Source organism: Ciconia boyciana, chromosome 3 (genome assembly GCF_034638445.1).
Source record: "Ciconia boyciana chromosome 3, ASM3463844v1, whole genome shotgun sequence".
Lineage (NCBI taxonomy): Eukaryota > Metazoa > Chordata > Aves > Ciconiiformes > Ciconiidae > Ciconia > Ciconia boyciana.
This window is the reverse complement of record NC_132936.1, coordinates 87,101,500-87,115,780: the sequence shown is the minus strand read 5'-3', so window position 1 is coordinate 87,115,780 and position 14,281 is coordinate 87,101,500. Positions and strand designations below refer to the sequence as shown.

Below are 14,281 nucleotides of genomic sequence, written 5' to 3'. Positions count from 1 at the left end.
GCTGGAATATGTGCCTAAAACACTACTTCAGGTACAAACACTATGATCATATATTCAGGAACAGCTATGTTCCCAGTCAAATGTTTTTGACCAAAATATACAGATAACTTGGGGTCAGTGTGTTAGTTTTAATGGGTGGTAGCAAAAATTAACAAAAGTATTCAATTGTTTTGAAGGAGAAAGACAAATTTAAGGGGCTGAAATGTATGGGAACAAAATTACAAACCCAGATCCCAGGCTGTGTTGATATGCCTGGCCCCAGGTGACAGTGCCCAAATCAACACAAAGTTCAGATGCAAAACCTGCACCAAATAGTAGGAAGGACCTTAATTTAGTGAGTAAAGCCAGGTAAGGGCTTCATACCTGATAAAACCACAGACTTAGTGAAGTGCCTTGCATTGTTCAAAAGTAATAGTGCAAAATGATTAAAGTGAAAGATTATAAAGAGTATAGTTATCATGGCTTGAACTCTATGAGAGACCTTGGAGAAAGACAGCTTGGTTCTTATTGCACTAGAGACCAGGACAGAGAAGCTTGAGCCTGAAGCAGCCTTGACACAGATTATTCATTGGTGAGGTGGTACCATCGTGCTTCCACCAACTATGTAAGCTAATTTAGTTTGGGGCAACAGAAGACTTGACACTACTACTTCAGAAGAATGTTAAGCTCTGATTTCTGTTATAAGGGAAATCTCTTTAGGCTGTGATAAGTTCGCATCGTTCAACAGAAATGAATCCTTCTTGATTCTGCCTCAAAATTTCCAGTAAAAGCGCGCACATTCAAAAAATGTATTTTCCTTGTTTACTCTCCAGGGTTTCTTTCAGCAAAACAGGATTACTACTATGTCTTTAAATACAGAAGACAGGTTAGACATTTAAAAAAAGATTTTGAAGCAGAAGAATGTACTATCATCATCATCTCCTTTAAATATAAATGATGTCTAGAATTGCATCAATCCAAATATCTAGAGATGAGAATTGTAGTCTGCTTTTGAAGACTGGAAACAACAGGTAGTAGCCTTACACGTACCACCATTATATACTCTAAAAATGTGGTTCTGTAATATTTGAAAGGGTCTCGGGGCGGGGAGTGGGGGAAATCAGTTGTGATCTTGTTCTTAGTTCAGCAACCACAAATTTATAATCTGGTAAATAATACCAGTCTCTAGTTTACAGCAAGAAACTAACGACATATCCAAAAGAGCATGGTAGAACAATTAAAGATAACATAATTAAAGACAAAGATCCAAAGGTTCATTAATTTTGGCAAATGCTGGTCAGCCAACCCACTACAGATCTGTACCTAGTCATTCAAGCTAGAGCACCAAGAAGGTAAATATATATGATGGTAGTCAAATCACTCTTTGTATTCTGTTAGCTGCATAAATTGATTCACCTTCACTATACTACTCATCTGGTCTGATATATCTGGGGCAAATCTTTGGAGAACGCAGCTTTAGATCTCATACACACTGGTCAATCATTTTTTTCTCATAGTTGTGAATATACCAAAGACAATTAGAGATACCAATTTTTAAAATGCACATATACAGAAAAGCAGACTGACTCAACTAATTGGTAACTTGACACAAGTGGAGTAAAGCTAGGGTGACAATAACAATTTTATTTTTTTTTTTTTAAGCTTAGAGCAAAATAGAAATAAATACCAGCAGATTTTTAGGGAAAAAAAATTAACATGATTATATTTAAACAAACAGGTAATCCTGCTTATGAAGCAATATTTAAAAAAAAAACCCAAACAACTCAACCTAAAAAACCCTACAAATATAGTCACATGGACAAGCCTGTATTTTTTAAACAAATGTTAGTCATCTGAAGGGGGGGGGGTGTGCTCAAAATGACCATTACTTTTCTAACAGCGTATGACAGACAAAAAAAAAAATAGAGAAGCTATGTACTATTCTGCAAAGGAAGACATTCTGATGGTGACATATAGAATTTCTGTTATTCTTTTCTCCTATTCAGAAATAAGTGGCAGAGCTGAAAGATGCTATAGAACCTACCATAACATTTAACATCACTGCAATTCCATGCCTTTTTCCAGAATATTGATTATATATTCTTCACAGAAGTACAACTTTACACTCTCTTGAATTAATGACTGCAGCTCATGATGAACTCCTGATCTCTCAGCTGATCTGAGAGAAGTATAGATCCTATGAAGATATATACCCACCAAAAATCTTGGCCTATACCCATACCAGTAGCCTGAAGCAGTCCCTTTTCAAAGCCTACAAGGAAATGCAGGGATATACTATCTTTTATATTCAACTTGCTATGAAAAAGAAAACCATGTAATATTGTCAGGATGAAATGTCTGTTCTTTAACCATTCAGATATTGGAAGTTCTTCTATGGTTGATTTGTTTGTGTGTGTATGTGGGGTGGGGAAAAGGGAGTGCAGTTAATGATAGCTTTGTTTCTTCAGTTTTTAGTGGAGTTTTTTTTGTTCATTCCCCCCTTCCTCCTGTTAAAAGACTAAAATCAATGATGTTCAGAAGAATAACAGTTCAGGTCCATTTTTGACATTCCTGAATTGCAAATGATGTCTAAGTCATTTAACATCCAAAATGAAAACACAGGAAAAAATCCCTTTTTCTTGCTTTCTATAAAGTAAGATATCATATGTAGCATCCAACCTTTAAAAATAGGACAAATTCAGTCATTATTACCATACTAATAGAAGTATTATGATGCTTAAAACAAACTAGTTCATTGGATGCTTTCTTCACTAAAGAATTAACAGGCCTGTAAGCTCTTCCTAAGTTTCCCAGTTCTCCAGAGCACTGAGACCGGAATCATGGTCTCCCTGCACAACCTGTTGGATATAGCACTCATTTATCATATTCTGTAATTTGTCACCAGAGTATAAAACCCCGCTATTTGGATGAGATATTGTTATTCCTCACTGTAACTGAAGAAATTAAAGTGCTGATCATATGAAAGGAAATCAAAACACTAGACAGTGACCAGTATTTTTGCCCCAGTGAAGGAATAACACACTGAATAAATGTTTGTGTCAGAAGAGTACTTAATAACTTCTAAGCAATGTGGAGATGAAACATGCAAAAAAAAAAAAAAGTATGTGAGAGTACCAACAGACTTCTATATTTGAATTTTTTTTTCCTCAGCTTCATACTCAAACCCATTTCTCTCCATGAAACAGCCCAGCTAAATATCCCAGATATCAAAGGAATAGGGGATCTGCTGTGAGAAGTTTGTAAAAGTTTTGCCTGAAACAAAAGCTTGTCTCTTTTTTGATAACAGACTCAAAACTTGCTCTATTATCATCCCTGTTCTCACATTCCATTATTCTCTCATCTTGGGAGATGTGTACACAACTGAAAAACTTAGACAAAGCTAGCGTACTCCTAAGCTCAGTTTGTTTTAACCAGATTTAAAATTTTCTTATAATGAAGGAATTTAAAGGTATTCAAGGCACCACAAACGAGAGTCATGTAGGCAGTCACAAAAGCCAAGCACTAGGTAGAAGCTTATCTCACAACATGGAATTGCCCAAACAGGAATAAAGAAAGGTAAAAACTTGCTTTGCAGCCAGGTGAAGGTTTCAGTTCCCTGTAGTCCCGAATACCCAGTCATGCACTGATCTTACACCTTCCAAAGATCTCAAATGCTAGGCAGAAGTTGTCATGGGCAGATACACCTCTTTTCCAACCCTCTAAATCAGTTTTAACATATAATCAATACCTCAACAATGGAAAAGACCAATAGTCCATCTATTTTAATCTCCTCTCTAACATCATATACTGCAGAGGACTGTATATGATTTTCCAGAGAAGCAATACAAATGGATTCTTGTGGGAGGACCTTCTAAATTTTGGGCAGTTCAAACTGGTAGCTTTTTGCTCATACATACACAGAGCTTTCAAATGCTCCTGATCTGGAAACTGATGTGAAAATATGTGTTCAAAACCAGTTTAGAGATTTAAAAAAATTGCAATTCCAGCTGTATCCAGTATCTCAGGAGTCTCATATCATTCTCTATTTCTATGTTAAAATACAATTAATTGCCATTTTTCAAGCTACTGTGTTAGCTTGCTCATCCTATTTTATTTTAGGTCAGTATACTGAAACTATATAAAGTTTCACAACTGCCAATATTGATGAAGAGACGTCTATACAGAAAAGGAAGTCACAAAACATTCTGTGCATTGTACTAACACTTTCAGTATGCGATTCTGGTAAGAGATCTAAAATGCACTCTGTCTCATTACCAAAAATAGTTGCTTTAATTCTTTTAAAAGGAGAAAAAAAAATGTTTTCATGATTCAGAATGTCTTTTTAATGCATATTTTCCATCTAGTTCTGTTGGATACTAAATTTTAGCCCTTGAAAACACAAATCTCTTCTAATCCTAAAATATGTCTTTTTGAACAAAATGTGGGAGCAGATGATCAGCTGCTCCTCAAGCTTACTATATTGTCTTTGGTCAGGATAATAATGGGCAGCACAATTTTTCTTTCAACAAGCTCAGAACATAAAAACAAAAACAAAAAGAACCCCACCCAAACCCAAAAACAACAACAACAAAACAACCCACCAAAAAGCCCAATAAGCAAGCAAGCAGAACTGTGAATTATCTTGGACAAGTAATTAACAGGTCCACTAGGCCATTTTGGTTAATGACTTCTGAAACCACATACTTATCTATAAAAGTCCTATAGAATTTAGGGGGATTTTCAAGACTGTTTAAGGTACTTGATAGCACAAGTTGCACTGAGATTTGATAGACTATTTGTTTTTAAATCTCTAAGGAAGTTTTCAAATTATGTCCTTAATTTTCAGAGGTTCTGAGTACTCAGACTCCCACAGGAGATGTGCCTGTGTCCTACTTGCCTGAAAAGTATATAACAGACTAACAACTGTTTTCACAACTTCCTCAGTGTTTTCTGGATTGCTTACAACTGCAACCTGTGACTTTAAAAGAAAGCTTAGACTTTAGGTAAAGGAAACAATACTGGCCTCATCAAAAGACAAACTTTGATGAGCTCGGCCACAAGTACAGAAAGAGCTCTTAATTTTCTTTTATTTATTTTTTTTGGAATTGTAAAGACTTACACTAAGAACTGCTGAGTCTTCAAGGGCTTCCATAGACAGCTCCTTGTTTGGAGTTTTAAGGACAGTAAAATATGACTCACAGATTGACTGAAAGCCTGGCTTTAGTTTACATCTGGTTTAGGTTTAGGAGTCTGCACGCTGCATAGCTGCAGCAATTAACCCTTTCAGTGACAGCTGAACAAACAGCTAGAATTCGTGGATGCACAGCTGTTAATGAGTAGACAAAAGTAAAGATTTAATTTGGTTAAAACAATAGCTGTTTCTGTAAAGGCAGACTGTACAGATAACTGCAGGATTGACCAAAACCACTGATTTGCTATATTATTTTGTTAATAATTACCTTGAGAGATTTGGCATTTTATTATAAAAGACTGAAGGCATCTTTTAATCAGAATATGGATCTATGGATCATATAAGAAAAATAAAAGATCTATTTCTTAATTGTGAAAAATCTTCTTAATTGTGAAAAATTTTTGATATAAATTCCCATTTATATCAAAACTATTGACAGAGAATAACAGAAACACAGACACTTCAAATTATCTTAAAACAGAAAGTTTTTGATGAAGCAATGAATTCAAACTCTCCAATAATACAATTTTATCTGTTTCAGTTCTCTCTCCTCCAGCTCCCTGCCGCCTTCTCTTGAAACAACTTGGAATACCAGTGTAGAACAACATAAAAAAAATATTAGGTTTTTGGGAAACCTCTTAGGATGGAGGTTTCATCAAACTTCATTTCATCAAACTTTAGCTATTTAAAAGATAGATCACCAGACTAGACTCAAGACCTTTCCTTAGCACTCAATTTTAGGAGAGGGCAATCAATTTTAGGAGAGCAATGCCTTCCTTTTCTGTCATCTGTAGTGGGACCCTAAATGGCTTAGGCTGCTTAACTTTCTTAATTGAAGTTGAAATTAATACTGCTCTTGTTCCTGATCAAGAAGTGGCACTGAAATGTTGCCAAAGTCTTAGCCCCATAACCAGAGCTGTGATGGAAACAGAGCATCTTGTGAATATGAAAAGATACAAGGATATGTGTGTGTGAGAGAGAGGGGATGATGTACAAATACAATGGTGCATTTTTTTTTTATTTTAGCCTGCAAACATTAATATTACCTATGAAAGAACTAACAGTGGATGCAATCTTATTTTGCAAAAAGTAATCCATGCACCCCAGAGTTGGCCATGAGGAGGAAAATTCCAACTCAAACTACAGCTCAACAGCACTCTTAGGGTTGGGGCCTCTTTCTAGGTGTTAGGGGTAACCATTACTGAGGCAAGAGGAATGATTTGTCAAAAGCTAAATAGTTATGAGATAACTATGTGAGAAAGAAATCGTAAGGGGTCAAAGCATAACGTGCCTACTACTATCCCATCTCTCTCAGTCCCCCAATGACAGCACCCCAAATAAAACTTTAAAAAGTCCTTCTGTTGCACAATATGGTACTTCCAATGCTCTGATTTACACAGCAGGTATTAAACCCAACAGCACATACCAACTCTACAACTAGCAGATCCAAGCTGAACAGATAACTTGGGTGACTAAGAAGCACAGAAAAAATAGGGAATGTGTATTTTTCCAAGTTACTGTGGGGCTTTTCTTGGAACATACTTTTTAAAATACAAATTGTTCTGCAAATGCTTAATACTTTATAAACATTCTCAGTCACACTTATTCCAAATCAGAGAGATGTACTGGGCCACACAGCCTAGCTTCTTATTGATGGAGACTTTTCAATGAGTTGTAAACACTCATAGTAGGAAAAGAAAGCATCACTACAAAAATAATATTTAATTATCATAATTATTACTTGTAAATCAGTTTTCAAAGATATTAAATATGACAACATTATGACATATAAACAAATACTGACTTCAACTCCATTTTATAGCAGTCTGCATTATATGCTATTATTCATCTCTTCACTATTCTACTAGTCAGATTTATTTTCTGCCTGACTGTTTCTAATTCCCTTTTAGCTGAGCTTCAATGAAAGTTTTGCAGTGACAACTGATGAATTAGTTTTTGATTTGCAAGAATAAACTTACTATTGTAAAGCTAAAATGTTAATGCATAGCCAAAGAACAGCTTCTAAACAGTTTTAACTTGCCATAAGTGCTTCGTAAATACTGTAACTCTCACTGCCATTTTAGTGCCCTAGTTCTGTCCTAAACTAAATACGTGTCTTGAAGAATTTCATGGGCCACAAATCCAATATTTTCCTAAACCACAATTCTACCTCCAGAGCGTGTCAGAGCAGAGAGGATTAAAACATTAATTGATTCAATACATGTTTTCCACATCTTTCTGCCCCACCTCTAGCATTCTGAAGCGTCTAGAAAAATATACTGATAATAATAGATATACAACACAGGTCCTAATCAGTGGGAGTCACGCACTGCTCTTGTGACCCTGGATGCCCAATTTTCTTTACATGGTGAGTTGATTTAAGTCATGTGGCAAGTGCTAAAGTTTCTTCTGTGGAATGACATAGGAACAGAAGTCATTGCTTGGCATGACTGCATCAAGGAACGCTGCTGACAGGCAGGAGAGATCAAAAGCAGATCAAGTTGCTTAACAAACTATATGTCACTGAAGTCAAAAAGGCTAAAGTGAGAATCCTGGAGAGCTGTGAAATCTGGGAGCAACAGATGGAGCCAAACTCACTTGGTTTGTTAGTAAAAGGATCTACCTGTTCTTTGGTCTTCTATCTTAAAAAAAAAAAAAATCTAGTATATAAACTTTATCCCTGGGCTCTGTATTATTTTAAAAAACAACCAAAACAGAACAATTTGCAAGTTCGATATTACATGGTTAGTGTAGCTTCCACTATAAATCTTATGGAAGATTTTTTTCTTCTTTTCAATTAAAAAAAAAAAGTAAATTTCTCTTTTATTAATCTTGGAACAGGCACACAGCATGCTTTCTGAGTGTCTTTTGGACTTACACTTTTAATCTGAAATCTTAGAAGAGACTTTCTTTTCTAACATTTACAAACTGCAAGGCATACAGTTCATAAAAACTTAAAAATGGACAAGAGCCTCCACGGTCAAAAGGGAAGAAAGCATACAAGTTTGAACATCACAAGTGCTTTTTCTTTTTAAGCAATCAGCATAACAACTCCTCTAATACAAACGTAAGCCCAAGATCAGAACTGTGAAAGAGCATGACGACGAAATTATTTTACAGAACCATAAAGATTATTTATATCTGCACATCTCTGTGTATGCTATTGACATATTTAGATGGGAAAATACAGCATTGCTACAATGAACTGCTATTGTTATGGTTACAAAACTTTTGTTTTGTTTTTTTTTTTTTCTTTTATAATAACCTTCCTCTACTTTGTGGGGTTTTTGTTGTTTTTTAAGCAGCCCCATAATTTTATGAAAGGATCATTATGGGATGAACTTTACCTTTGAATAATGATCATGGAAAGTTTTTAAAGACAGAAATAAAATATCTTCAGAAGCTTTTGTTCCTGGGTGAACCAATACCCCCTCCCCCCATTGTACTAAGCGTGATATCACTGTGCATGGTTTGCAGGGTATTTGAAACTAAGGTGGACAGAACACCCTTAAACTGGTGATACTGCCTGCCTCAATGTTATGTGCAATTTTCAGTTTTTCAGTGACAAAGAACAAAGCAAGCACCACCACCCCCCCCCCATAAATGGTGAAATCCTCTTAGGAAATCTTCTATCTAATTACTGATGAAAATAGGTCCAAGGTTACAGTCTGCATCTCAGTATAAAACTGGAATGCATTCATGGGCATCTATTTCTATGGCTTTAAAGTCAGTATTTCCCAGGAATACTCAATACTCATTTGCTCTCACTGACTTCAAAAGGAAAGGATCACATTTAGGATTTTGTCAGAATTTGCTCAGCATCCTACAGCCTTCTTCCTGCTCAGTCATTTAATGAGGCACTTGCTAGCTCTAGTAACTCATAAGGTTCCAGATACGCATTAGCAAATCTGGCAATGTACTTAAACTAAATGCAGAGGAAAATTGCTTTGAAGTAATTTTATCCATTCAGCTAAAACTTGTACTCTATTTAAAAAAGACTGTCACTAAACTTGGTCATTCACTGAAAACATTACAACAATTAAGCTATTGGAATACCCAGAGGTTTTAGTGAATGCTCTTGCAGTCATAAAATTTTTTAACACTAATTATTTTTAATTTAGGGTGACACTTCTTTGGAAAAGAAAGCCAACACAAAGCATTTTGCAGCACTCAGGACTGATAAGAAGTCATGAATGTGATTGCAGGCTGGTATTGAATTGTCACTTCATATTCAGGAGAGGATACAGAAGGGGGATGATGCTGTCCCCAAAAAAATTTGTACCAAAGGGAACAGGGAAAGAGTGATGGTATCTGCAGTTATTCTTCAGTTTCATTAACTACACAACAGACTGACAACAGAGATTCCAGCCTAAGGGCTGGATTGGAAGCACAGAAAGAATTCAACTGCAGTCTGATGGCAGAGCGAAGCGTGTAATTTCCATTTTTACAGAGCCCCTGCTTTGATCACTGCACAGTGTGGATTTATTCCATAAGAGATTTATGCCTGTATGCAAATTTCAACCTTGATCTAAAATTATTTAACCTTTCGTCTATATAAAAACATTTTTGCTGAGCTTGTGAAGAATCATGTCTGCCCCCATGGATGTTCATAAACATGCGCCTGAATTCAAGTACCTTCTTCCAATCAGACCTAAGCATCTTTCTTCTCTATGTGCAAGCTTGGAGATCAGCCCTCAGATTATCTGAAAGTTGCAAGAAGTATAGAAATAAGTCTTCATGGCTGAACCATGGGATTTTTGCCCCCTAGATTGTTCAAGACAGCAAATAAATGGTGCTGCAGTTTGCTCCTCAGCATCACACTAAGTGACCTTGATAAAACTTTAAATATTACCTCTAAATGTTTAAAATAAATTGTAAAACATCCAAACAGAAAGCTTAATAGGGGCAAGAAGGGAAGGTCAGATATAATTTGGTTACCATGTCATGTTTTTGTTTTAATAGAGAACCTTCCATTCTAGGTTGTTCAGGGACTAATGGTTTACCAAACCATTTCTTGGTCTCTAGAGGCACGGCATTTAAAATCAGCAAGGCAACAGAAATATAAAGATAATGTCACTCCTTGATATGAATCCTTCTCTCCAAGATTTAGTATAATAGTACATAACTGGCCAGTCTAGCAAAGACTTTTAACAAAAAAAGTGAAGACCATGGATATTAGCCATTATTTGTGCAAACTACTCTTGCTTAATTTAAACTTAGTGCTTAGTTCCTGGAGTTATTAAGAAATGTATTATATGTGATAAATGTTCTTTGTTAAAGTCTAGCAAATACATCTTATTTTAAGCTTGTTGAGTTCATTTAAAGAAATCATTCCACAAGCAGGAAAATAAATACTTCCTTTGCATATTATTTTTTAGTAAAGGCAGATTATTTCAACTGTCTTTAACAACATGCCATATATATTATCTGCTAGATAGTATTTGGACCTGATTATCAACCTTTTTTTTTTTTGTTATGGGCATGGTCCAACACTTGGCAATTCCTTTTATGGTGAAAGGCTTGTTGAAATCAATTTGGAAAAAAAATAAATTTTTTTGTTTGTTTTGGTTTTGAAATAAAAGATTTAACCTAACTGGTTTTCTCTTGTTTATTTTAATAACCTATTCTAGGTTATCTACAGAAAATTATGAATTATTGCTTAAATGATCATGAAAAAGCAAATTAAGGAAACAAAATAGTAATTGAGGAGTTAAAAATACACAACTATTTTTATACTATCATCTAATTTCTCAAAATTATACAAACAATAACAGCAGGAATATGTTGGTAACATATAGTTAGCACTTAATCTAGGTTCAGTACCTCGCAAATCTTTCTTCATTTTGCGGAGATCTTTTTGAAAGTCTTCAAACTTCATTTGTGAAGCCTGGAAGAGATCTTGTGGGTCTGGAAGAGGAAAGATGCATTGTTCTTTTCCAGCATCCTGACAAAAACACAAATGAACAGTTACACAGTGCTCATTACTTTTTTATATACCAAAATATATAACTGAAAGCACATAGAATATTTGTGCACATTTCTTCATCTCAGCCAGCAGAAGAGTGAATTTAGTAAGCTGATTTTTAACTTGAATTTAAAAGAGCAAAATTAATTCTCACTCACCTCATCAAAATTACGCAAATAGTATGAGACGATGTAAGACAGAAGACTTCTGCTGTTGTCCTGTGTAGAAAAGAACAAAGTTTGCTGTGTTACTGAAACTCACTGAAAAAAAACCAAACACATTCAGAAATTATAATTAAGTAAATTAAATATTTAGTGTCAAGTACAGAAAAATACTTTGCTGATTTGGTGCCGTCACTAAAAAAAAACCCAAAAAACACAACACCCTGAAATACCATTTAATCATTAAAGAAAATAATAGAAAGATATAACACTCATGTAAGGCACTCCTGATTTTTGAAATTTACCTGATTGTAAACCGAACCCTTACATTTTGAAATTTCCCAAGAAGGAAAAGAGATAATGTTTCTGGGTTGATGTATGCAACCTGTTTTGCAAGATCCAGATCTTTTTATTAATCTACACCTATAAGCAAAGCAAAGTTAAATTAAACAAATAAAGTTATTTTTCTAAATGAGATTTTAGCATTTTGGGGGGTCTTTGGGGGAACTTTCTCATTGTTTCCCCTCTGTAATCTCTGTAAGGAAACTTCACCAGAAAATCTTTGATTTGAAGAGGATTTTTGACAGAATTATGTTTTCAGATAGTTTCAGAAAGCTATTTTGTAAGAACTTTTCTGACTGATCAGTAGCAAATAAACTGAAGATGTATCTTCCAATTGCAAGGTTAATGGTAATAATATTTCCAGCAAATTATGTGCTAAAGATCTGAGTCACCAAACCAAATTTAGTGTGCCTAAATGTTCTACTGAGCCAAGTTCTAAAACTGGTGATATATCTAGAGTCAACCAGAAGGTTCAGCTAAAGTAAGCTGCCCTAAACACATTGTACTAAGGCTTCATTCGTATCATCACTCCCTTGGATTACCAAAGAAACCAGCAAGCCAGAGTGAAGTTCCTCCACCCCTTTTAAAGGCAAAAAGGCTGACATGGTCTCTCAACTCAGCGCAAACAACAGTCTGCTCACATTACCTAACCCAGCTAAAACGTGTATTTAGTGAGTGACCAAGCAGGGAAACAAACTCTTCTTTTTCTGCCACTTTCAGAACAGCAGATCTTGACAATGACTCACTAGATAGAATCATAGAATTGTTTAGGTTGGAAAAGACCTTTAAGATCATCAAGTCCAACCATTAACCTAGCACTGTCAAGTCCACCACTAAACCATGTCCCCAAGCACCACATCTACAGGTCTTCTAAAGATGGCGACTCCATCACTTCCCTGGGCAGCCTGGTCCAACGCTTGAAAACCCTTTCGGTGAAGACATTTTTCCTAATATCCAATCTAAACCTCCCCTGGCACAACTTGAGGCCGTTTCCTCTCATCCTATTGCCTGTTACTTGGGAGAAGAGACCAACACCCACCTCACCACAACCTCCTTTCAGGCAGTTGTAGAGAGCGATAAGGTCTCCCCTCAGCCTCCTTTGCTCCAGGCTAAACAACCCCAGTTCCCTCAGCCACTCCTCAGAAGACTTCTGCTCTAGACCCTTCATTAGCTTCGTTGCCATTCTCTGGACACGCTCCAGCACCTCATTGTCTCTCTTGTAGTGGGGGGCTCAAAACCGAACACAGTATTCGAGATGCGGCCTCACTACTGCCGAGTACAGGGGGACGATCACTTCCCTAGTCCTGCTGGCCACTCTATTTCTGGTACAAGCCAGGATGCTATTGGCGTTCTTGGCCACCTGGGCACGCTGCTGGCTCATATTCAGCCAGCTGTCCACCAACACCCCCAGGTCCTTTTCCACCAGGCAGCTTTCCAGCCACTCTTCCCCAAGCCTGTAGCGTTGCATGGGGTTGTTGTGACCCAAGTGCAGGACACGACACTTAGCCTTGTTGAACCTCATACATTTGGCCCCAGCCCATCGATCCAGCCTGTCCAGATCCCCCTGTGGAGCCTTCCTACCCTCAAGCAGATCAACACTCCCACACAAGTTGGTGTCATCTTCCAATTTAGCGCAGGTGCACTCCATCCCCTTGCCAGATCGTTGATGAAGTTATTAAGCAGAACTGGCCCCAACACTGAGCCTTGGGGAACACCACTTGCGACTGGTCACCAACTGAATTTAATTCCATTCACCACAACTCTTTGGGCCTGGCCATCCAGCCAGTTTTTTACCCCATGAAGAGTACACCTGTCCAAGCCATGAGCAGCCAGTTTCTCCAGGAGAATGCTGTGGGAAACAGTGTCAATGGCTTTACTGAACTCTAGATAGACAACATCCACAGCCTTCCCCTCATCCACTAAGTGGGTCACCTTGTCATAGAAGGAGATCAGGTTGGTCAAGCAGGATCTGCCTTTCATAAACCCATGCTAACTGGGCCCGATCACCTGGTTGTCCTCTGTATGCCACATGATGGCACTCAAGATGATCTGCTCCATAACCTTCCCCAGCACCGAGGTCAGGCTGACAGGCCTCTAGTTCCCTGGATCCTCCTTCTGGCCCTTCTTGTAGATGGGCATCACATTTGCTAACCTCCAGTCAACCGGGACCTCCCCAGTTAGCCAGGACTGCTGATAAAGGATTGAAAGCGGCTTGGTGAGCACTTCTGCCAACTCCCTCAGTACTCTTGGGTGGATCCCATCCGTCCCCATAGACTTGTGTGTGTCTAAGTGGTGTAGCAGGTCACTAACCATTTCCTCTTGGATTATGGGGGCTTCATTCAGCTCCCTGTCCCTCTCTTCCAGCTCAGGGGGCTGGGTACCCAGAGAACAACTGGTCTTACTATTAAAGACTGAGGCAAAGAAGGCATTAAGTACCTCAGCCTTTTCCTCATCCTTTGTCACTGTATTTCCCCCTGCATCCAATAAAGGATGAAGATTCTCCTTAGCCCTCCTTTTGTTGCTAATGTATTTGTAGAAACATTATTTATTGTCTTTTATGGCAGTATCCAGATTAAGTTCTAGTTGGGCTTTGGCCCTTCTAATTTTCTCCCTGCATAACCTCACAACATCCTTGTAGTCCTC

General features: G+C 37.3%; 1 protein-coding gene and 1 long non-coding RNA gene across 2 annotated transcripts in view; one reads left to right on the top strand and one right to left on the bottom strand.

Moving 5' to 3' along the window:
* FMN2 (formin 2) overlaps window positions 1-14,281 on the bottom strand; it is a 164,348-nt gene that overhangs the window by 49,700 nt on the left and 100,367 nt on the right. The window contains 2 exon segments of the mRNA XM_072856452.1: window positions 10,994-11,114; window positions 11,294-11,353. Coding sequence (XP_072712553.1) covers window positions 10,994-11,114; window positions 11,294-11,353 — 181 coding nt within the window.
* LOC140649365 (uncharacterized) overlaps window positions 1-14,281 on the top strand; it is a 75,970-nt gene that overhangs the window by 7,632 nt on the left and 54,057 nt on the right. The window lies entirely within an intron of this gene.